Genomic DNA, 26,252 nt, shown 5'->3' on the forward strand with positions numbered 1-26,252 from the left:
CGCTCACTCTCTCTCTCTCACTCACTCATGTCTCGTTTGTGTTTCCCCTTTCAGGAGGTCGTGTGCCAGAAAAACACTGTGAGTATATACACATGCAGAATCCTACACTGACCAAACCCTTGACAACTTTCACTTTTCGACTATTTTTTGACAAATTGAGCGGGAAAAAAAACAATCTCTCGTGAAGCGCTTTTACTTCCTCTATTCGCGCCAAGGCAAACGAAACTGATTTGTTGCCTCGTCTATGCACAGAGAGCACAGCACTCATACATATAACCCAATAACTCTTGAATTGATGTTCCTGGCGAAAAAAATAAAAAAAAGTCTTTATAATTAAGGCCGACACGATTTCACAACTCGAAGCATAGCTAACAAAACAATACATTGGCGATACATATGAATGCGCTACCGATACGATTCACCCCCATTACGCCTCAGCGCGATCAATTCACGATGCGATTCAATGGAATAAATACACGACGCTCAACAATGCTGCAAATACGGTGCCGAGGAAAAACGTGCTCGAGAAACCATTCAGCTCAAAAATCTCAATCTCAAAATTTCACGGCAATGCCCCGATGCAAATCGCTAAATTTTAGCGTCTCTGGTTTGCACACACGATCCTCAGCACATATATTTCACTTCCTGGAGCGTGGGTCATGTGACCGCCCTCCTAACCAATGCACAAAAAAGAAATTTTTTGATTTTAGTTCAACGGTCGTGTGTGCAGTGGAAACTTGTACCGTACGAAGGGTTTTCCCAGGCTGCCTTTTATCACTGTATTAAGAAAGAAAGAACGAAAGAAAAGAGAGAAAAAAAGAGAAAAAAGTTTGACAAACAGGAAGTTGAGCTAAAGTTCAGTGCTTTGCAGCACCCCAAGCAGCTGCACCTGAGTAGTCCGAGTAATAAAAAGCTCTTTCTTCCAACCTGTCTTTCTGTTTCTTTCTGTCTTTCCCAATCTCTCTCTCTCTCTCTCTCTCTCTCTCTCTCTCTCTCTCTCTCTCTCTCTCTCTCTCTCTCTCTCTCTCTCTCTCTCTCTCTCTCTGTGTCACCCTTTGTGAGGCAGCAGATGGAGAGAGCGCAGGGTTAGTGGGTTGCTCACTCGGCTTTAGCGAGGCTATAAGTGGCTCAGGGGATCAGGTGGCTTCGTGATGCAGGTAGCAGGAAACCCAAGCGCTCGACTCCCAGTCGAACAGCATGAGTGTGATTCCTCCCAATGGTTCACTGGTCCTCTCTTTTCCTTCTTTTTCCTTTTTTTTTTTTTTTTTTTTTTTTTTTTTTTTTTTTTTTTTAAATCTGTTGCCCTTTATCTCTGCTCCTTCAGCACCTACGTCTTTCCTTTGACCTTCATTGTCCATTCCAGTATCAAGTGAATAACTAATCCTTGTCCTTTCTTTCTTTTTTTTTTTTTTTTTTTTTTTTTGATCTTTCAAAGTTTTTCGCCTTCCTGTTCTTCATCAGATGTCTTTAAGTGCGTCAGGTTCAGTCATGGAAACTGGCAGAAAGAAAACGGAGGCAGAGCAAAAGGCACCCCCCCCCCCCCTTTATTTTTTAATAGATTAATAACGATGCTTATAATGCAGCTGAGAAAGCTTGATGTTCAAAGGGCTTATTTTTTTCATTTGAATGAAAGTGCACCCTGTCTTTGTTCTCTCTCTTTCCCTCTCTTTTACTCTCTTCGTCCCTCACCGCTTAAAATATGAATGAGCTTGTGACGGGTGACGCAGCTAAGTCATTGAACACACTGAACGTGTACATTTGTTTCTTTTGTAAATAGGTGTAAATATCATTGTCTGTCTGTCTGTCTGTCTGTCTGTCTGTCTGTCTGTCTAACATTTAAAGCAAATGAGAGGGAGACAGACGGAGAGGGAGAAAGACAGACAGCAAAATCTCTTTTTCTTTCTCTGTATCCATGTTCAGTCGGTTTTTCGTGTTGCTTGTGCACACACACTTTCAGCATCACACTTTGTTCCCCTCTGTAATATTTCTTTGTATTATATTGCTAATGGCTGCCAAAGTCTCTACAGCTCCATTTAATAAAGCTTTATTGTTTACCTCTCTCACATTTCTCTCTCTCTCTCACACACACACACACACACACACACACACACACACACACACACACACACACACACACACACTGGCTCTTTGTCTTTCTCTGTCACTCGCTCTCTTTTTTCCTCTGTATGGCTTAGCACTTGTTATCTTTAATGGATGGATAGATGGATGGATAGATAGGGAAGCAGATAGCGATGGATGGATGGATGGATAGATAGATAGATAGATAGATAGATAGATAGATAGATAGATAGATAGATAGATAGATAGATAGATAGATAGATAGATTGATCATCTAACTAAAGATTATAACATTTATGTTGTGGTGTTTTTACTTTATTTTCAGAAAAATTATTGGGTAAATTTCATACACCCATATTTTCTTCTCTCTCTTTTCTCCTCTCTTTCTCCAGTCGTGTGCAGCGAACTACCTATTTATTCCGTACATGGTGACTCCTCAAAATAAGGTGTACTGCTGTGAGAGCAGCCTCATGAAGGGCCTCAGTGAACTGATGCAGCCCAGTTTCGAGGCACTGCTCGGTCCTATCTGCATGCCTCTAGTGGATCGCTTGACCCAGCTTCTCACCAACACACAGACCAGCTCCTGGTACGTGATCATGACACACATGCACACACACACACACACACACACACACACACACACACACACACACACACACACATTCTTACTGTGATCGTCTCATTACACTGGGTTACTCATCACAAGGAAAGTAGAGAGACGCTGAAAAAGGTTGGATGTGTGTGTGTGTGTGTGTGTGTGTGTGTGTGTGTGTGTGTGTGTGTGTGTGTGTGTGTGTGTGTGTGTGTGTTCAATGCACAAGTTCCTCTTTGTCACATCGAGAAAGCTCTGAGTCATTGCTGTCAGGCTGAGAGAACTCGCTGTGCCCCAAAAAAAAAACTTTAAGCTGATTTCTTTTTCTTTCATTTAGTTTATTTGCACATATTACAGTAAAAATCTCATATTTGGTGAAAGCTTTCTTCAAAACGCTGTACCCCAAAGGGTTGCCAAATTTGTCTCGCTAAATTCTCCACATCTGTCTTCTTGTTAAAATAAAAAATAAAAAACTGCCCAGAAATGAGCTCTAGAGCATTTTTTTCTTCCTTTAATGGCAGGTCACAAGGTTTTCAAATTGCGCTGGTTTGGGTGCAGGGAGGCCAAGCTACAATTATAGGTGTCCTTTTTGGCACAGTGTTGTTTGTGTTCTAAGCCTGAGGATGAAGTAAGACTTAGCGTGTTAAATTTGCTGCATGACCTTATGTATGACACCTGATGTATGGACAAAAAAAGAACCACAGGCCATTGTTTAGTGTCGTTCATACAGGGGATAATTACCAACCCCCACAATTAACTGTTACCACCAATCCCATGGTTTCATATGCATATGAGGAAAACAACGTTAATCTGTAGATAAATAGATGGAGAGATAGAGAGATGGACAAAGAGACAAATTGATCGACAAAGGCAGACAATTAGAGATGGAAGGATGGACGCAGACAGACAGACAGGCAGACAAGCAGACAGACAGACAGGCAGGCAGGCAGACAGACATATAGTTTCGTTTGATTTAAATAAACCACAAATTGTGCAAGTGGAGCCACCTCAGACAAATCTGTTAGACAGGTGGGCGTGGAGGAGGCACATCGTGACTTCTGATGTGCTAAAAAGTTTCTCAGGAGGAAATCATGTGAAAAACAGAAATATCTTCTAGCAGGTTTGGCAAAAATAAAAAAAATAAAAAAAATGCGGGTGAAGAAAAAAACAAAAAAATCAATAGTGTGCGCTCAGAGCAGATTTGTTTGGGGAAGTTGTGAGCAAAAAGTTTATTAGGAGATTATTTATTCTTCTTCTTTTTATTTTTTTTAATAAATAGTTTATAATAGTTTCTACCTGATATTTCAGACAGTTTTAGCTGAATCGTAGTCAACCCCATCCTGTGTATTAGAGAAAGTCTATCACCAAAGCTAAAACCAGATTTGGTTTTATCAGGCAGTGATCCTTAGCACAGAGCTGACACCTGATTGGACAGCAAGTGCTTGAATAAATTTTTCAATTTGCATTTGTGGTACCTTTTATAGCCAGTACTTCCGGGAGACCATGCTGAACGAGATCCGCAAAGCACGAGAGTTGTACACAGGGGTGGAGCTTGCAGCAGAGCTGGGGCGGATCCAGCAGCGATTGGACAACGTGGAGTGTCTTTCAGCTGACATCGTGATCAACCTGCTTTTATCATACAGAGACATACAGGTGAGAGCGGCGCTTCATCCAGACACCAAATAGCAGTTGTTTTTGGTCATAAATAGTCATCTATAAAGATGCCTTAAAATCATCGCATTTTTGGGTCGATTATTGCACGTTTTTTAGACTGATCAGAACCCTAAACCTAACTATAGTGCAACAGGTCTCGTACAATAGTTGGATGAAGGTGGAAATCCTGGTCTTCACACTCATCTGTGGCAAATAGCATCCCCCCCCCCTTTTATTTCGTTAGCCATCTGCTGCTCCTTCTGTTAGATATTTAAAAAAATTTCTGCCGAATTTGAATATTCATTTTCGCAGAATCTACAGGCACCCCTTCGTAACAAAACTCCAACCGAGCAGGCGAAGTGCACCAAGAGTCGAGTTTCTCGAAATCGTTACGGGACTCCAAGTGTAAATATTTAATAAGCTCCTAGGACTCCCGCTATCTGCGTCTGGCTTCCTGTCTCCTCCAAGCAAATACAATCTGATCCAACAGGTCCACAAATTTTGGCCTAATGCGTATAGACACAATTCGCTTGAATGGATCGGAGCGACCGTCCTGTGGAACACAGTCCATTTTGAGGATACCTAATGGAGGTTCAGTGGCATACAGTACAGCCAAATCTAACCAGGAGACACAATCCCATCTAACAATGATACACGTCCAATCAAATGGCGATGATTGTATGTCGCTATGGATAAGGGGGTAATTTAGACACCGCCCAATGCAACTGAACGCTAAAGTAGAAATCCAGTGTGAAGTTAGCTCGTATTCATGCATAAATTGAAACACTAAACTAAATGTATATATATATATATTCTTTCCTTCAAAACCACTAGCATTATGTATTTTGTATCGAGCTTGCTCCACTCGGATCTGCCCTCCGTCCTTTGTCAATAAATAATATTAATGTCAACGTGTGACATAAAGATTGACTGAATTATTTATATAGGTTTCTGAGGTTTTGTGCTGTGTGCCAGCTCAGGAGTGTGATGCAGAAGGGTTTCATTAATAATGCAGTGTGCTGGGAACGAAATAACCATCTCTCTGCTCCGAAACCTGCACTTTAACAAACCAGAGCGAGCGAATGATCAATCCAGAGAGACACTTATAACGAAACTAAGCTTTTAAGAGAGAGATGTTTAAAGGTTTTGTAAAAAGTTGAAATTGTTATTTTCCTGTAATGTAATATTACTTGGTCATTTAGGACACGTTTGGTGTTCTGTGTTTGATTAATTATTCAGTCTACCAATCTTTCGTTCGTTTCAATTATTCATCCATCCATCCATTCATTTATTTATCCATACACACCCACATACCTATCCATCTATCTGTTTATCCATCCATACATCTACCCATACATCTATACATCCGTCCACTTATACATCCATCCATCAATCTCTCTATCCATCCATACACCCACCCATCCATCTGTCCATACATCCACCAACCCTTTTATCCATCCATCCATGCACTCACTCAACCTTCCATCCATACACCCACCCAACCAACCAACTAACCATCCATCGACACACAAACACACACACACTCATCCATCCATCTATACAACCATCCATCCACCCACCCATCCATCTATCTATCCGTTCACCCATCCATCCATACATCCATTTATCTATCCACCCGTTCACCCACCCATCCATCTATCTATTTATCCATCCATACATCCACCCATACTTCCATCTATCCACTTGTACATCCATCTACCAATCTATCTATCTATTTATCCATCCATACATCCACCCATCTATCCATCCATCCACCCATCTATACACTATATGGTCTAAAGTTTGTGGCCACCTAACCACAAGATTCAGAATTCATTTAAAGGTGTTTAATTAGGTTGAGGTCAAAGCTGTATAGAAGCTGTATAGAAGGCCACTCAAGAATCTTCTATTCCAACCCTTCAAGTTTGTTGGGAAGAATCACATATGGATGAAAAATCCAATAATTTTGTCTATATAGTCTATTTCCATAATAAAAGAAATCATAAATAATGTAAGTTTGGGAGGCATCTTAAACAATTACAGCCTTAATACCATATGGTTTGCTTGTTCCAAGATGGCCGCTCCGATAATGTAGCATCAGTCAGCTACAGGATGTGGGAATATTTTAATTGGGGGAAAAATCTGTTACTGTGGTTCATTAATGAAAATTGTATTTGTCTGTCTATAGGATTATGAGTCCATCGTCAAGTTGGTTGAGACTCTCGAAAAGCTTCCGACCTTTGACCCCATTGCCAACCCTCACGTGAAATTCCACTATGCCTTCGCGCTAAACAGGTGACGTACGTGTGTGTTTTGAGTGTGTTTTTATCTCGAGCTTTCCTTCAGACACTTAATATTCATGGGCTTCCCTGTTGTTCATTTGCATGTGTTAATATTGTGTTGTATTTATAAAAGCATTGATGTGATGCCTCGTTGCTAGTAATACACTCATGACTCGTGGGCAGATATTCTTCTATTTTTTTTTTTCCACTTTTCAAGCAGCTTTCCAACAATTTTCTTTACTCCCAGCACTCAGAAAACGTGACGTATGTGACGAAGAGAGATTTATTTGCACTTATTTACCATATGAGAAGAGGCAGCCAGGGAGATTCGTGCTGGCAGGAGGACATGAAATCCTCTGGTAATTGTCACCCTGGGTGACATCGACGGTTCATCACGTCGATCTTCTGAGCCAGACATGTCCTATGACTTGTGTGTGTGAGGGTCATGGTGGAGATTTGAGGAAGAGCAAAGCAAAGACGATGATAATAAATGATGGTATGCGGATAGATAAATAAAAAGGGATAGATAGCTAGATGGTGGGATGGTCTTTGGAGAGATGAGCTGAATATGAGGACAATTCCTGACCGTTTCCTTTTTTTCGCAATTCGTCTCCTCTCTCGAGCTTGTTTTTTTTTTTTTTTTATCTTCTTGTCTGTCCTACAATTTCTCCATCTGTTGTAAGGAAAAATAATACAAGTGACTTTGCAGCCAAGAACAAAAGTCTACACACATTTTAGAACAAATTTCAACTAAATGAAATGTACTTATCTTTCCATTTGACATTGTCAAATCTAGGAAGGAGCTGGAAGTGATTGTGTCTCGCGATTCTAATGACTTTTTAGCTCACATGTCTGTAGTTCCTGCTTGAACTGCTAATAAGACAAAGTGAATCTTTTGAGGAAAATGCGCCTCAGCGCGTTATCAATAGAATTCAAGACGTCTGAGGGGTCGATGTGTCCGGACTCGCATTCTTTCTGCTCATCTTGTTTACCTCTGCATTCTCTTCTCTCGTATTTTGTCTGGGAGAAAAGTCCAGACTCCAGCGTTTGCACTGTTATTCAATCAGCGTGCTTGGAATAAACAACGTATGATGATATGGTTGCTTTTGCTTCACATTCACTTCTTTACCTCGGAGCACCGCACCCTTATCAAACACGTCAAATAAGTTCATAGTGAAACGTTTCAATTTTAAAACATTATTGTTTGTCGTTTATCATGATTTAACATTTCTGAACATACAGTTTAAATTTAGAAAAATCTTCAAACAATTTAAAATAAAACGCCTGCGTGTTTTAAAAAATAAAATAAAATCGACAAAATCAATTTAATGCAATACACTTTTTAATTATATCGATTAAATTGGCTTATATTAAATTGATTAATTACATTTCATATAGATTAAATTAATATTAAATAAATTTTCGGGTAGCCAAAGTGACAATGCACTCAAAGTGGGAGGCGGAGACTAAACAAACTTGCAGCCCGCCACTTAATTAAAATCCGGGTTCCCTCACGGACATATGTTAAAAGAAGGATTGCCTTCGGTACGCATTTGCAACGAACCCAAAGTTCTGTATCGAAACAGTTCGATACCAACAAGTGTATCGTTACACCCCTATCCGGTGCTAATGTGTTCATTCAACCTCCTTCATTCGTTATATAGATACAGTGGTGTTTGATAGGAGGGAAACTCACGAATAAGTTCTCTTGACCCGCCGATATTCAACGTCCTTAGAAATTCTGTGTAGAATTGAAAGAACGCAGCTGTATGTATGAATAGCGTGATTGCTCCGTTAAAGATCAAAGCCAGCAACTTGTTTTGACTACGTAATCACCTGCGATCTGAACGGCGGACACCGATTATGTACTGGAGATTACCGTATTGACATATAAGACCGACTTCATGGTAGATTTTACCCTTTCAGCTGCATGCAAGGTAACGAAGGACGGCATCATCTGTTTGCTGACTCGTTTCCAGATGCCACAATGACGCAAATGCGTCTGATTTGAATTTACAGCGAGACAATCGGAAAAATTGATTACAAATGCCACAGATCTTATCTTTTATCTTGCCGATTACTGGTTAATAACTTTAGGGAATCCCCTGAGTGAAGGAGGAGGAAATGTGGTAATCCCCCCCCCCCTTATAGGATTCAATCCGTTATGTATATATAGAAGATTGTGTTGTAATAGACCGAAATCCGAAAAGACACAAAAAGGCGATTATTGAATTTGTACTGTTTTCTAATCCTAAATACAGACATTGGTATTATAGTAATATCTATGGGTGAGAGCTTTCATCACCCATGGGTGAGATCATTTGCCTTCAATATATCAAAGATGATTGATATATGGGTTCTTTGGACCAGTGCTTAAGTTTTCACTTGAATAAACAGAATGAAGATTCGTGAGGTTTACTGTGGAATGTGAAACTCACGAACCATTTAGATTTGGACTGTAATTAATATAAACAGTCTGCTACAATTAATAATCACAACATTGATGGAACTACGATGAATGGACATTGTGTCACCCAGATTAGGAAGGGTTTCCGCCTCATTACTTCTCAGGGAGTTTTTCTTTGCTGTTTTCGCCACTGGCTTGCTCATTAGGGATATATTTATAGAGCAAATTATACATTTAAAAGTTATATTCATAATCAGTTTCTCTGTAAAGCTGCTTTGGGATAATGTCCAGTGTTAAAAGCGCTATACAAATCGAATTGCATCGAATATAATCCTTCACGGGGGAAATTCATTTTCAGGATTTGACGTTCGAAATTAACCCCGAATCCCTTCCGCATTTAGGAGGAACCAGCCTGGGGACAGACAGCGAGCTCTGGACCTCATGCTGCCTCTGGTCGAGTCTGAAGTGCAGGTGGCCTCGGACATTTACTGCCTGGTGGGACGTATCTACAAGGACATGTTTCAGGACTCGCACTTCACTGACACTCAGAGCCGAGACAGCAGCATACTCTGGTGAGCAACAACATCTAACATCTATGCTACTCCATAGAAAATAGCTGAGGCGACCACAGAGTCCAAAAAAAAAAATAAGATAACGACATGGTGTTTGTGTCTTTTTTCTGTTCTGTGGTTCGTTTTTATATCTCTAGTCGTTTTTTTTGTTTATACCAGGTGTCATGTGACCGGTTAGAATAAAATAATAACAAAACAAACAAACAAAAAGTGTCACTTCCCCAAACTCAAAGTATTAGAATTAATGTTCAAGATGCTCCTTCAAATAAATGACAGATTATGCAGGGAAATCTCGGTATGAAGCCTGTTCACGGTCTCATTTTCCCAATAGGTTCAAGAGAGGGTTCGAATCGGAGCCCACGCTGCACTCCGGTATAAACTACGCTGTGCTTTTACTGGCCGTTGGTCACCAGTTCGACTGTTCCTTCGAGCTCCGTAAAGTCGGTGGGTATAAACAAACGCACACAATTAGAAAATATTCTCTAAAGGAATTCAATAGGGTCTAGTAACTTCATATGCTTAGTTTCAGTCAAGTTCTTACTCTTTCACAAGGCAAAGTTCGAGTTACCGAATGAGAAAGTTGAGAAAGGAAGAGCGCTCAGACATGTTCGGTTATGACGAACAAAACAAGTGCAAAAGTACAACTGACTGTAACAGAGGCATAATTTAACTCTAATTTCGCTTCACGATTTCTCGGAGGGGACGTTCACAGCTTTCGCAATGTCCAACGAGGAACAATTGGCGGTAATTGATCATCAATATACATCAATTGAATAGAATTGAGATTTCGTTGCTTTTCAAGACGCAATTATGGAATTTTGTCTTTTCGTGTTAAACAAAAATGAGCAGGTTAATTTCACATAATTTCACAATTTATAATATAACACATGGGCAAAGGTTTGTGAACACCCAACCGTAAGATTGGGATGTTTTTGTTTTTGTTTTTTGTTTTTCTGACATCCCAGTCCACATTTAGTCCCTCTTTACAGTTATAGTAACAACCACTCTTCTGGGAAAGATGTTCCACTAGCTTTTGTGTAGATTTGTGCTCATTTATTGTTTCACAAGGGCGTAAGTGAAGTCAGGTAGTGATGTAGGTGATTTGAGGAGACATCACCCCACAGGTGTTCAATAGGGTTAGAGCTCAATAGCAGGAGATTTTCCACCATATTTAACCCAAATAAAGTGAATCTCGTCATGTTTTGTGTCTCCTAGTTGAAGCAAAGGGACAATTTCATGCCACTGGCTCCACAGCCATCGAACACAATTGTGTGCTTCCAACTTTGTTCTCACAGGATGTAAGCTCAGGTTTTTAACTTTTTTCCCAAATTGTTGTAACAAAGGCACTTCCCCACTTTCAGGATGTTCGAGACCGTGCTTGATGATCTTGAAACTGTCGGGCGTATTGCAGAATCCAAGCTTAAAATAAAGCTGTCATCTGTGGGTTTTTTTTTTTTCGCCCACTGTGTAATTTGTCAGGGAATGAATGCATAATTGAGCGCCTCGCTTCCGCTGCTTCCGTTCCAGCAGCCTGAATGAGGGGGGAAAAGTCAAATGTTGTAATTAGGTGTGTAAAGAAAAAAAAAAATAATGGTGTAAAAATTGAAAAAGAAGACAGCTTTTGTCTCCAATTCAGTTTTATTTGTATACAGCCATATCTGGTTCTTCCCCTAACTTTAAGGTTGGATGCACACGATTGTATAGGATGTCTGAAATGAAATTTCCATTTATTTAAACTGGGAGACCCGAACGTGGTCCAGCATGACAAGATGAAGATATGGTTTACATGGGCTGGACTGGGAGATCATTAGTGGCCGGCTATAGCGTTTCAGCCCAACAACTTTGGGATGAATTGGAACGTCACCTCAGTCCTTCACACCTAACCTTCATTAGTACCAGACGTTACTAACACACTTGTGGCTGATTTGATATCTTACAAATCTCCACAAAACCTAGTGGAACATCATCTCAGAAGAGTAGAGGGAATTATTATAGATCTTATAGAAAGATCAGATGATATGGAGCTCTTGTAAAGTCTGCAATTCTTTCTTCATGGACATTCCTTATGGTTAAATGAAGCATAACCAAAAAAAAAAAGTTATTGTTGGTATAAAATTGATTTAAAAGCAATATAGGCCTTGTGTCATGCCGTTCTAGAAGAATAACGATCAGGCTGATCGCAGTATCTTGTACACCACCTAACTGGCAATATCAACTAGTGATGGGTCGTTCATGATCTCTCAGAAGAACGAGTCGCCCCATAAAACAATCTCCGTAGGTTATATAGAGGAAACCTAATTGAGTCATTCACCTTTCGAATCTTCTGGTCCGAGTCGTTCGTTCTTTTATTACGTGACTCCCATATACGCTGTGCAGTTAGTTCCACAGGAAACAGAATTGAGTAGTTCCATCTCATGAGTCCTCTTTGTCATGTGACTCCCATATACGCTATGAAGGTGATTTAAAGGAACAAAATGAACCTAATGGCAAAGATTCAAAGAACCAAGTCACTAAAATGGTCTGATCTTCCCATCACTAAAATCAACACGACGGTCCATTCCTTTCTCCTTTAATAATTTGCTTGAGTAGCTAAAGAGTACGATCATCGGTCCTACCAACCTCTAGTCTACTTTTTCTTCTATAGATTCCTTAAAAAACTTTTTTCCTAAGAAGCTCATGCCTTGGTATGTTCCTTAACATGGCCTCAGAGCACATACGCACACACCCTCTGAAACCACAAATGTAGCAAGGGATAGACAGTTTTAACTTCTCATAGCAATGAAAAAAACATACAGGGTCAAAAAAAAAAGACTTGTGCGTAGTGCAACAGACATCAGACCTGCATACTGAGGAGGAGGTCAGTGATTATTATGTCTGGTGTAGAGTGACAGACCGGGTATGTTTGTAATCGTTTGATGTGTGTGTTGTAGGTGTGAAGTTGAGCAGTCTATTGGGAAAGAAAGGCAGTCTGGATAAACTACAGAGTTACTGGGATGTGGGCTTTTTCCTGGGCGCTAGCATTCTGGCCTGCGACAACACTCGGGTCTTACAAGCCTCGGAGAAGCTCTTCAAGCTTAAAGCACCTGTCTGGTATGTGTAAACACACACTTTCTCATACACACACCCGTATATGCACTTCTTCTTTTGGTCCACTAATAGATTGGTGTGTAAACAAAACTGTCGCGCGCATAACCATTTAATTAAAGGCCCCACCTGGAGCTTCAAACGTTTTCATGCATGTGCAACACAAATCTTGTTTCTGGTCCAGCTTCAAGAATTTCTCTTAAAAGGAGAAAATCCAGAAAATTCCACATATCGAGGGAGTGAATGAATGAAGGATGGAAGGAATAAAGATATTTATTAAAGTCTGCTGAAATAAGCAGATCATGTCCTTAGAAAATTAAATATTAAATGTAAAACACACACACACACACACACACACACACACACACACACACACACACACACACACACTTATCTACACATCTGTATCCCCTAAATGGGTTCTAACAAATAATTTTTTTATAGATATTTATTTATTTAATCAATTAAATAAGTGTATTCAATTGATTTATTCAATATTATTTTTGTGAAATATTATATATTATTTAACCAACCATTTAACCAAAAAAATATATTATTTTTTTTTATTTTAAAAATGTAAATTGTTGATGTTTACAAATGTTAGTAGTAATAAATTGCGTTAATAAAAAATATATATAAGTGTGTGTGTGTGTGTGTGTGTGTGTGTGTGTGTGTGTACAGTATATACAGTTTATAGGTAGGGTAAAAAGCAACTGGAAAATAATTATTAAATCAAGTCAAATATTATAATAAACAATTAAAACAACCACTAAAAAATTGACACATAACTATAGAAACATGACGTCTCAAAAGAAATTGATATTAAAAGAATAATATCCAGAGATTAAAATGACAAAATAAATATAAAATAATTAATAACAAAGGGAGTGATTTTAGAGTGAAATTAATATATTTAAAACATCGTGTGTGTGTGTGTGTGTGTGTGTGTGTGTGTGTGTGTGTGTGTGTGTGTGTGTATAGATAGATAGGTAGGTAGGTAGATAGATAATCTTTTATTTTTTTGGCCATGAACCCACAATGAGTCATATAGGCCATGGGAGAAAATCTTCAAACACACATACCCACACACTTTCCAACCTCACGTCTGGTACCAGACAGCTATAAACATCACCTCATCTTTTTCCTGTCGTTTGTAAGCCTGTGCTCAATGTAGCCTCACATTCCTGTTCTTGGCTGACAGGAGTGAGACCTGATGTCTTCTGCTGTTGACCTTATCTGCCTCAATTTTTTATTTTTTTTTATGTTGTGGTTTCTGAGCTGGCTTTTCTGCTCACCACTGTTGTAAAATGTGGTCATTCAAGCTGCCGTGTCCGTTGTTGGACCTCAAACCAGTCTGGCTATTCCTTCCTGAGAAATATCTCAGTGATGGTTTTTGTGTTCTGCGCAAAAGTATATACAACAGTTGAAGACAATGAAATCATGGGCGGCGTGGCACATTGTGTGTCGAGTGCTTTACAAAATATTGTCTTTTGGAATTACAAAGGCAGCCAGAGCAGAATTAGACGTCCCTCGTAGTAACCCAAAGCCCCCAAAGGAATTAATAATGGGGAAATTTCTGCAGGATAACGTTAGCTCACGTTTTTTTATAAACTTTTTCCTTTCACTCTTGCAGATGCCCTTCTATTATAAACCCCTTCTTCCACTCTTCTCCACCCTATTTGCACTCTTTTTCTCATTACTTTGCACAGTTGAACCCAGGTACCTCCCCTGTCTTCAGACTTTCAGTCTTCATCTAAACCTTCTCCATTCTCTCGCCACAAATCACAATATCACTTTGTATTATGTCATGTCTTAATAATTAGAAGCTTTTTAAAAAAAAGAAAAGAAAAATTAAAACTGCTTGTGTGTTTGTGTACATTTCAGGTACCTCTGCTCGTTGGTCGAGACCATTCTAATCTATCAGCACTTTAAGAAACCTTCGACTGAGCCACCAGGCCCTAAACAGGAACTGGTGGATTTTTGGATGGACTTCCTGGTAGAGGCTACCAAAAAAGATGTCTCATCTGTCCGCTTCCCAGTACGAAACGCACTTTTAAATTCAGTCATTATGAAATGAATCGCTGTCACTCGTATAATAAACAGTTGCTTCTTCAACAGCTGCTTGTTCTTGAAGTTAATAAGAGAAAATAAAACGCAGTGTGACTATTACAAAACACTGAGGAGACGCAGACGGACATCAGTCTAGGTCACGTCTGTTTCCTGGTACTGGGCTGCTCATATTCATGAAATAATCGGGTTTTGTGTTTGACAGGTGTTGATTCTGGAGCCCACTAAAGTCTACCAGCCGTCTTACCTGTCAATCAACAACGATGTGGAACAGAACACACTCTCGATTTGGCACGTGGCTCCTGATGACAAAGTGAGCATTCAGTTCATTCACTCATTCGGTCATTTATTCACATAGACATCAGTTCATTCATTAAATCGTTCATTTGTTCACTCATTTACTCACTCGCTCATTCACCCACTATTTAGACGCACACTTTTTTAATTCATTTACACGTTCACTTTTTCATTCACGCCCTCTCATTTACTCACTCGCTTATTCGCTCATTCATTCACACGCATTTATTCACATTCTCATTTATTAATTCATGCTCTCATTTACTCACTCCCTCATTCAATCTCATTCATTCATTCATTCATGCTCTCATTTACTCACTCCCTCATTCATTCACATTCTCATTCATTCATTCATGCTCTCATTTACTCACTCCCTCATTCAATCTCATTCATTCATTCATTCATGCTCTCATTTACTCACTCCCTCATTCGCTCATTCATTCATGCTCTCATTTACTCACTCCCTCATTCAATCTCATTCATTCATTCATTCATGCTCTCATTTACTCACTCCCTCATTCATTCACATTCTCATTCATTCATTCATGCTCTCATTTACTCACTCCCTCATTCAATCTCATTCATTCATTCATTCATGCTCTCATTTACTCACTCCCTCATTCAATCTCATTCATTCATTCATTCATGCTCTCATTTACTCACTCCCTCATTCGCTCATTCATTCATGCTCTTATTTACTCACTCCCTCATTCATTCACATATTCATTTATTTACACTCTCATTTACTCACTCCTTCATTCACTCATTCATTCCTATTTATTTATTCATTTACCCTTTCATTTACTCCCTCCCTCATTCACTAATTCACATTCATTCATTTACGCTCTCATTTTCTCACTCACTCATTCACTCATTCATTCACGTTCTTATTCATTCACGCTCTCAATTACTCATTTACTCGCTCTCTCATTTGCTCATTCGTTCACACCCTCTCATTTACTCACTCGCTTATTCCCTTATTCATTCGCTTTTATTCATGTACTCATTCATTCATTTACTCACTTTCTCACTCGCTTATTCGTTCATTTACGTTTTAAATTTGCTCACTCGCTTATTCACGTATTGATTCACTCTTCAAACATGGGGGAACTCTTCATTTACCCATTTGCTCAGACACTCATTCATTCACTCGCTCATGCATTCACTCACTCTTAAAACACACTCATTCAATCACTTGGTCACGTACTGAGGCTATGCACCCACTCACGCACTCTTTCACTCCGTCGCTCATTCATTCATTTACTCGTTCATTTACTCATTCTGTCACGTCTGTCTGTGTGTTTGAGGAGGAAATTCACACTTTTATGACCAGACTATTGCACGTTTCTTATTACTGACTCATTAAATGTACAATCTCTCTCTCTCTCTCTCGCTCTCTCTCTCATCTCTTGCTGTTCGACCAACAAGTGGAGAGAAATCACCACTCTCATTCTTTTGCGTTTATTTTTCTAGTTCTTTTGCATTGTCAATCATTTAATGCAGGCAAGCGTGTATATACACACAATAGAGGGGAAATCAGGCTGTGTGTGTTTAAATAATATCACTGTGCAAAAGTAATGAAAGACACACACACACTCTCTCTCTCTCTGTCTCTCTCTCTTATATTTACTGTCTGCTGTGGGCTGATTTCTGACTCTTACACTCATTTTTTCTTAGGCAGAAAATGACACATACACACTCACACGCAAACACCGGCCACGACAACAAACTGCATTATTATTATATAACTATTTGCTCGCTCTCTCTCTCTCTCTCTCTCTCTCTCTCTCTCTCTCTCTCTCTCTCTCTCTCTCTCTCTCTCTCTCTCTCTCTCTCTCTCTCTCTCTCTTTCTCTTTCAGAATAAGGGGATCCATGAGTGGAATTTTAGTGCTGCATCAGTGCGAGGTGTGAGGTGAGTCTTTTCCCGCCTTAAAGTCCAAACAAGACACAACTATGACCAGTCCCGCGTTTACTAAAAGAGTGTGGGACGAGTGCCTACGCTTCTCTCGTTTCGAAAAGCCAAGACTCTTCTGTTCACTGATTAGTAATGGATGTCCCATTCTCCCAATGATTGGATGTCATTGCAGCAATGAAAAATACACACATTTTATTCTTCTTTTTTCGCTTCTCCCATTAGGTTTTGCCACAGCGGATCATCCGTCTCCATACCACCCATGTTCTCTACATCTGCCTCTTACAAACCAACTACCTGCATGTCTTCCCTCACCACATCCATAAACCTCCTCCCTGGTCTTCCTCTTTTTCTTCCTCCTGGTGGCTCCATCCTCAGCATTCTTCTACTGATATACCCCATGTCCCTCCTCTGCACATGTCCAAACCATCTCATTTCTAATCCTGTCCATCCTCATCACTCCCAATGAAAACCTCAACATCTTCAGCTCTGCTACCTCCAGCTCCACCTCCTGTCTTTTACTTAATGCTACTGTCTCTAAACCATACAACATCTCCCAATATATATATACACACTATATAATAAGGCTGTGGACACCTATTCAGAAGGTTTTTTTAAAAAAAATTTATTGTCCACAATTAGTGCTTATTTCTTGTTACAATAAGCTCCACTCTTCTGGAAAGATGTTCCACTAGATGTTATGGTGATTTGTGCTCATTAAGACACAAGGGTGTTCAAGTCAGGTACTGGTGGAGTTATACAGGAGTCAAGTGCAGGTTTATATTTTCTGACTGCTGGACACCTGCACGGCCCGAGCGTCTCAGTGATGCGCTGTGATTGGTCCGATGCAGAGTCTGGGTTGCTAGGGGAACATGCACTGAAGGTCCACTCATAAAAGTGGCTTCGAGTGTAATACAAAGCAGATACTCATCTACACACACACACACACACGCGCACACACACACACACACACACGCTACCACTCTTGTCACAGCACAAAATGAACAGTTGTTCAACGCACAAGCTGTTTAACACGTTCTAAAGTCCCTCTGCTCGCCTGCACCATCTCGAATACACACACACACACACACACACACACACACACACACACACACACACACACACACACACACAGTACCAAAAGGAAAGTCCCTTCAGTAGTGGGTGAAGTGCAATAGTGAGGTCTTTGTTGATTTCTGAGTTCTCTCTGTGTGTGTTTGTGCGTGCGTGTGTTCGCGTGTGAGCTGAAAGAGGAACTTTTATCAGCACGCCCTCTTCCACTGCAGCACTTTGAGAATGATCAGGTTTCTCATCGAGGTTTTGTCCGACGATTGAGTTTCTACGACTCTGTTCAAAGTGAATACGACTCCGGTGTTGGAGCAAACCTTTTGCTCCCTCGACATTCGTTTTCGTCTCCTTTTTATTCGCTCTGAATGTAAGAGCAAATGCATGCGGCTGGTCATGCTGCGGAAAAACCACAAAGTCCTTCCGGTGGGGCAAATTCCTGGAGATAACGCTTCAGCTCCGACTGTCACAAAGCTCGGACGCTGGAGACTCCTTCCCCCAAATGCTAAATATTCTCACCATTGTAGAAAACGTGTGGATATATGTGTAGCGCAGTGTGTGTATACAATATGTGTGTGTGTGTGTGTGTGTGGATATGTTTATGGGAGTATGTGTGTGTGTTCATGAATATGCATGTATATGTGTATGGTTACATGGTAGTATGTGTTTGTGGTTTATGTATGTGTGTAGAAATTTATGGGAGTATGTGTGTGTATGGGAGTGTGTGTATAGGTGTATGTGTGTATGTATATATAGAGGTGTGTGTATGGGAGTGTGTATGTGTGTGTGTATATATAGAGGTGTGTGTGTATGGGAGTGTGTGTATAGGTGTATGAGTATGCATGTGTATATATAGAGGTGTGTGTATGTGTGTATATATAGAGAGGTGTGTATGGGAATGTGTATGTATATAGGGGTGTGTATATGTAGATATGTGTGTATGAATCAGGGAGGCAACTACCTACAGTACACATATTTGGGTCTATTTACATTAATTTTTCAAGGTTTTTTTTATCAGTAGTTTTCCGAACGCTTACTTTTAAACTCATGAAACCAATAAGACTGTCTCTCTTTCTTTCTGCAGCATTTCTAAGTTTGATGAACGCAGCTCCTTCCTTTACGTACTGAACAACTCCGAAGACTTCCAGATCTACTTCTGCACAGAGATGCACTGCAAAAGGTGTGTGTATGTGTGTGTTTTCCACCTATGCCTGATTTGCTTAGCAAAACGCACAAAGACTGACGTCAGTTTGTGTTTCATCTAATACAAATGAAAAGGTTTTTGCATCTTCATATAAGTGTGCTTGGGTGTGTGTATGGATGTTTGTGTACATGGATGTGTACATTTGTAAGTGTATGCACTTGTTTTTATTTATTGTTTTTGTGTTTATGGTTTTGTGTGTGTGTACGGTTGTATCTGTGTGTGCATGTACATGGTTGTATGTGTGTGTAGGGTTGTATGTGTACATGGTTGTATGGTTATATGTATGCGTTGATCGTTGTTTGTTTGTTTGTATGTATGTGTGTGTTGCAGGTTCTGTGAGCTTGTGAACAGTCTGACTGAAGAAGCCTGGAAAGTTCCAGAAGAGGCGGAGTGTGATTCTGAAACTTTAGAGGTACACACACACACACACACACACACACACACACACACACACACACACACACACACACACAGGTAGCAACAATAGCGTTTGTGTGTATTGATTGTTGTGCTACAGTTTATTCAGTAAAACAATTTAAATAAATAACAAAATAACAAAAATGTAAACGTCTCTGCAGTTTCTTACCAGTACAATAATACAATAGTGTGTGTGTGTGTGTGTGTGTGTGTGTGTGTGTGTGTGTGTGTGTGTAGTATGATTATGAATACGATGAGCATGCTGAGAGGGTGATTCTGGGTAAAGGGACGTTCGGCATCGTCTATGCGGGTCGTGACCTCAGCAACCAGGTGCGACTGGCAATCAAGGAGATTCCTGAGCGGGACAGCAGGTAGAACACTATTCAGGCCTTGCATTACTGTTTGTGTGTGTGTGTGTGTGTGTGTGTGTGTGTTTCTTTTGCATTGTCGCTGTTTTGTTTGCGCTGTAGCCGAAACGATGAGATGATGACGAGTGCGATCGTGACTCAGCAGTCTGAACAGATATGCGTTTTTTTTAAATACCAAACAAAGTTCTGCAAAAAGAAAAAAGGGGGAGATCCAGTCGATCCGATTGTGTAAGCTTCCTCTTACTGTTATGTAATTACTTCAAGTGGGAGGGAACAACGCCGACAAAAGCCTAAAGTGCTCTCATAAAGGTGGCAGTGGTGCGTGTGTGTGTGTTTCTGTGTGCAGGCTTTAAGCCCTTCGTGAGCATCATTTGTCCTCATAATGACAGTAATGCACGACCTTTTGTGGGTTGTGAGGACATTTGCGTGTGTGTGTTTTTATTGTATTTTTTGTAACAACTTTTATTTGAGATTGGTGAAGGCAGACCACTGATGATTTAACAACTATAACTATATTTGTTATAATAACCTTCACTCTTCTGGGAAGATGTTTGTGGAATTTTGTGCTCACAAGGGTGTTAGTAAAGTCAGGTACTGATTTAGGGGAGGTCAGGAGGCCTGAGGGTGCAGTCAGTATGAAAAATCCATCCCAATAGCAGGGGGGTCTTCCACCCGTGTAAACCATATCTTAATGGATCTTTTTATGCTTTGTTCATAATTTCCCTATTATTATGCTATCATTATGTGTGTGTGTATATGTATATATATGTATATGTATGTGTGTGTATATATATATATATATATATATATATATATATATATATATATATATATATATAATTTTTTTTTTTGTGTTTAGTTTCAGTTTATCTGAATCTCTCGTTTTCTCTCGCTTCTCATTTTTGAGGGTAAAAACGACAGCAGAGCAGAGAGTTTCTGGTGCTGTAATAGAGCAAAGATCATGAGCTCTCAGTGGACTTGCGTATCAGCTGCACCAGAACAAATATATCAGCCTGGAACAAACCACACCGTCGGCACGTTTTACTTCAAAGTCCGATCAGAGTAGCGAGAACCCGAATGTTGGATAATAATTATCTATTCTCATGAATTGTTATAATTAGAACATATTATAATCGAAAGCTCTTTTGTAATATCATAGATGCCTCGAAATATTGATGTGCAAGTTGTTTGCAAGTCAAGTTCTCCCCCCAAAATAAAAAAAAAAGGATGTTTCGGTGGATGCGGTTGCAGCCAAAGCGGAGTATTGTGCAATCTTGCGCTTATGATTGTGTTATTACTTTTTAATGGGTTTAAAAGTGCTTAATAATGTCGACACACACAAATGCTCAAGGCCAATCAGATGCTCATACTGACCAGACTGGTGTGGCATCAAGTAGTTTTTTTTTTTTCTTTTCAAGAATATTCCAGAAATACTTTCTCCTATCTCCTTGAAGAATTAGGGTTAAGAAATGCAGTGTAATCTAAACAGGTTTGTCGTAATTGTGTGTGTGTGTGTGTGTGTGTGTGTGTGTGTGTGTGTGTGTGTGTGTGTGTGTGTGTGTGTGTGTGTGTGTGTGTGTGTGTGTGTGTGTGTGTGTGTGTGTGTGTGTGTGTGTAGGTACTCCCAGCCTCTGCACGAGGAGATTGCCCTGCACAAGCACCTGAAACATAAGAACATTGTGCAGTACTTGGGCTCCATCAGTGAAGACGGCTTTATCAAGATCTTCATGGAGCAGGTCCCAGGAGGTGAGACTGAAAAAGAAAGTAGAAATGGCTGATATTTATTAACATTTATGACTATAGTACTGTTTTATTTTTGTGTGTGTGTGTGTGTGGTTTTATTGGTATATTTTATCTGTTGAAATATCAATTTCGTAAATCTGGTTTGCGAGTTCACAATTTGGGCAGTAGGAATTTCTGCTTGATTTCGAAAAGCACATCATATCAGTAGCAACCAGAAAAGGGAATAATAGAAAATAGAACACAAAATATAGTACACATCACAATACACCATAATATATATATATTTTTTCCCCCACATTTACTTCCCATTTGCTACTATAGGGAAGATGTTCCACTAGATTTTGTGGAGATTTGTGAGATTTCATTCAGCCACAAGGGTGTTAGTAAAGTCAGGTAGGTGAGGTGAGGAGGCTCGGGGTGTCATTCCAGTTCACCCAAAAGCCGTTAAATAGGGAGATCTAAAGCAGGAGATCGTCCACCAGATCCAACCTATTTAAATCTTCATGGAGCTAGTACAATACAAAATTGAGGAAGAACTGTGTATGGCTTGAAAAGTCCAGTGTCTCAGTACACTGTAATATAATTATTCTACACCACACTCCACCATAATATAAATAATAACATTTTTCCAGGTAAAAGTTCACTTTTCCGTTCTGTTTTGACCCGCAGGCAGTCTCTCAGCACTGCTGCGCTCCAAATGGGGTCCTCTAAAGAACAATGAGCCGACCATCGGCTTCTACACCAAACAGATCCTAGAAGGGCTCAAATACCTGCACGATAACCAGATTGCCCACCGAGACATCAAGGTAACAATTATATATATTAAAAAAATTATAATTAGAAAAATATCTTATTGTATCAGAAAGTTTTACTTTCACTGAGGGAATTATTCGAAGTATTCATTAGGATAAATAACATTTATATATATATATATATATATATATATATATATATATATATATATATATATATATATATATATATATATTTTGAACCCAATAATTTCAATATTTAATATTTATTATTTTTATTTATTTTTTCTTTTCTAGCTGCTATAACGTAAGTGATAACAGGAACTCGCTTGTTTGTTGAATAACAGTTTTTTTTTTCTTTCAATAATAGCAAATAGATTTTTGTGGTGTATAAATAAAATACTTCAGGATGTGTTGTCATTGGAAATCGGCTAAATCCCACCACCTGGTCATTTAATAATTAGTGTTATATTTTTCCACCAGTTTTAACAACTACAGCTAAATTAATGCTGGATTTAGAAAAGACTTAATACACGAAAACGTTTGTTACACTAAAATTACTCCAGAAGTGTCATGCTATTAATAGCAGAGCCTAAAAAAAACACATGACACAACCGTTTATTTTCATCCTTCTGCCAGGGTGAGGAACCTTTCTTTGTCCTGTGCAATTTTCCACAACATGTAGCAGGTTAAAGTTGATGTCTGACATCATGGCGTTCATACACGCCTCATTTCTTTACACAAGTCTGTATGAAGGGTCACGTCACTAAATGTTAATCTGTTTTGTTTTCGCTGTCTTTTATGGGCCGCTTGAAAAATCTCTCTGGGCACACGAATATAGTGTTTATGTGGTTTGGCTTATGGCCACAGTTTCTGAGAAAAGGTGCTGATAAAAAAAGTCTTTGTGCTGCTGTGGGTGACTTGGAAGATCTTTTGAAGTTCATTTCAAGATTGAATCTGTACATTTCGTCCACGATAACGTCCCGCTTTGTTGACTATCACTTCATGTGAATTTTATGTCAATGAACCACTGGATTGTCAAAAGAATCTAAGCACAAACATACAACTGTTTATGGATTTTCTTAATGCCACAGTTCAAACTCTTAGATTGAAGAGAAACAAATATTTTTTAACTACTGGTTAAAATGGGTCTGGTTTTTGCCTCGTGTGCATGCGTTACTTGTGTAGCATGAACATGACGACTCGTCTCATATGCATGTTTTTGCGCTCACGCAGGGAGACAACGTCCTGATAAACACCTACAGCGGAGTTCTGAAGATCTCAGACTTTGGCACGTCAAAGCGCCTGGCTGGGATCAACCCCTGCACAGAGACCTTCACCGGTATCCAACACGGTTTCTATAATAAAATCAAGGTTCTAGAGTGTCGTGTTTCCTACAACTGATTATCGACTGTAGTTTCTCTGGGACTCTAAGTAGTTCAGCTGGCTGTTTTATCTACAGTATGGTTTTCCATTTACTCTTGTGATGTTCAAACAGCAGAGGTGGAAAGAATAATACAATGTTCTACTCGAGTACTGTTACGTCAATTAAATTTTACGAGTTACCGGTTTAAAAATCTAGTAAATGTAAAAGTAATGTTAGGTGTGTCGCTCCATTAAAAATTTACGTGGTTGGATCCTTTCAGAATGTAATTTATGATAATGGTAGAAATCGCAGATTCAGATATGTACATATAATCATTTAAGTACCATACTTGACAAAAATGTGCAGCTGAAGTAAGGGATAATCCACGGTGAGGTGCGCGTTAAACGTTTTCGCCACACGACGTGAAGCCTCATTTCTCATTGTGTTATTCACCAGTTCGGAAAATTAATCTGGTGCCTCGACCTGTTAAAACAGCACAGAAATACTTCATTAAACTCATTAGGAAAGGTTCAAAATAGCTGTATAAACTGACTAGAAGTCATTTTTATTATAATTTTTTTTTTTTTAATTCCAGGAAAGTCTTTACGCTCGAACACTTTGCGCGTTCTGGTTTCTTGGTAACAGCATTTTTATGTGGTTTTATGAACGTCACACAACAAAGTAATTAAAGAGATTTACTTCAGAGGCTTTTGAGGTTGATTCAGAGTATTTACCGATAAGTGTAGCTACAAAAATAATTTATAAAATTTACTTTATTAAAAAAAAATTCAACTTTCAAATTTTTATTACATCAGAGATTTTGATATGAAGTAAATTTGTTCCTTTCTTGATTTAATAAACAATAGTTGTTACTACATGTACTGCAAAATGGAGAAATCTGAGAACGTATTAAACATTCCCGTTCCCGAGTTACAAATCAGTAGAAAAGCCAAACGTTTTAAAACATTTAATGTAATATAAATGTCCTTAAATAGCTTTAAATGATTGTGGATTTTCTCTTGAATTCGTCTTCATTTCCTGGTTAAAAAAAAGAAAAAAAAAAAAAAAAAAAAAGATCCTGACTTGTACACTGTTTGGCCTGGAAAACCAATGGGTGTTTTTCCAAACTAAAGCAAATACAGACAAAAGTACATTAAGTTCTATCTTCCTTTCATGGCTTAAACATTTTGGGTACCCTCGAGGCACTTCAAATCAGGACCGAGCTGCTTTTTAGAGAACATTCGTCCCCCTGAGATTTTTCTGAGAGACTTAAAGGCAGTGTGTTTGTCCCACGCCTGAATCTGCTCGGAGACCTTCTGAACTTTCACACACATTAAATGAAAGCTATTGCATGTATTACTTTTATTATGCAGAAGAACCGAGGGCTGCTGGAACTTTCTGCTGTTTCTATTCAGGGTTTCAACTTTCTTTTTTTATTCATGTGAATTTACTGAAAGTTGAAAGATAAGATCTGGTTTCATAGAATAAGGAGTAAAACATGACATTGTGTGCGTGTCGCTTAAGGTGTGTTTCTGTTTACAGGAACGTTACAGTACATGGCTCCTGAGATCATAGACAAAGGCCCTCGTGGTTATGGGAAGCCAGCGGATATCTGGTCACTGGGGTGCACCATTATAGAGATGGCCACTGGGAAACCACCATTTTATGAGCTGGGAGAACCTCAGGCAGCCATGTTTAAGGTCAGAGACTGTCTCAGAATGTATATGTATGTTCTTTAAAATTTATTTATTTATTTATTTTTTTTTTTTAGAAAAAAAAAGTACTTGTTACAACCGTGGTGAGCTTAAAATGCATCTCAAAATGCACAACACATCAGCCCTTGAGGTGAATAGAAAGTAAAAGATTTGTAAAAAAAAAAAAAAAAAAAGTCACCAGATTTGGTTTAGGTGATCTGGTGCCCACTGCAGTCTTTTGATTCTTGTTCTTGGCTGATCTTAGTGGAAACTGATATAAAGTTAAATGTTGAAATGTTAATGAATGGATATTCGGTGCCAACCAGATGAGGATCGGTTTTCTTTAGAGACTGGTTTCCTCTCAGGATTTCTTCCTCATTCCATTTAAGGGGGGGGTTTTCCTTGCCACAGTCACCACTGGCTTATGCAAAGTCAAATTTTAGAACCTCTTCATCCGTGATTAGCTGCTTTGGGACAATATCTATTGTTTAAAAAATGCTGTACAATTCAGTTGTAGCTCATTTACCTCAGAAACAAAGCCGTATTTTAGGATCACACTCCCTCCCCCCCATCCCATTATTTATTGTGAAAATCTGCTAAAGCTTGTTACCTGTATAAAAAAATGTGTACGTTTACTGCCTATAATTTTGTTTCTTATATTTGTTTATCCTAATTTCTCAAATGGATACAATCCGTT

The 26,252-nt window shown here is 39.2% G+C and overlaps 1 protein-coding gene across 2 annotated transcripts in view; it reads left to right on the forward strand.

The window, feature by feature from the left end:
• Positions 1-26,252, forward strand: part of map3k5 (mitogen-activated protein kinase kinase kinase 5) — a gene marked incomplete at its 5' end in the record, with an annotated part of 48,973 nt that overhangs the window by 16,041 nt on the left and 6,680 nt on the right. For both annotated transcript variants that reach the window (XM_083534953.1, XM_083534954.1), the window contains 17 exons: positions 55-78; positions 2,472-2,665; positions 4,156-4,324; positions 6,513-6,619; positions 9,415-9,585; positions 9,917-10,029; positions 12,516-12,675; positions 14,554-14,707; positions 14,942-15,049; positions 16,894-16,946; positions 19,096-19,191; positions 19,546-19,627; positions 19,870-20,003; positions 21,619-21,746; positions 22,413-22,549; positions 23,732-23,837; positions 25,404-25,561. In XM_083534953.1, coding sequence (XP_083391079.1) covers positions 55-78; positions 2,472-2,665; positions 4,156-4,324; positions 6,513-6,619; positions 9,415-9,585; positions 9,917-10,029; positions 12,516-12,675; positions 14,554-14,707; positions 14,942-15,049; positions 16,894-16,946; positions 19,096-19,191; positions 19,546-19,627; positions 19,870-20,003; positions 21,619-21,746; positions 22,413-22,549; positions 23,732-23,837; positions 25,404-25,561 — 2,094 coding nt within the window. The remainder of the gene's footprint in view (positions 1-54; positions 79-2,471; positions 2,666-4,155; positions 4,325-6,512; positions 6,620-9,414; positions 9,586-9,916; positions 10,030-12,515; positions 12,676-14,553; positions 14,708-14,941; positions 15,050-16,893; positions 16,947-19,095; positions 19,192-19,545; positions 19,628-19,869; positions 20,004-21,618; positions 21,747-22,412; positions 22,550-23,731; positions 23,838-25,403; positions 25,562-26,252) is intronic.

Source organism: Silurus aristotelis, assembly GCF_946808225.1.
Source record: "Silurus aristotelis genome assembly, chromosome: 29".
Classification (NCBI taxonomy): domain Eukaryota; kingdom Metazoa; phylum Chordata; class Actinopteri; order Siluriformes; family Siluridae; genus Silurus; species Silurus aristotelis.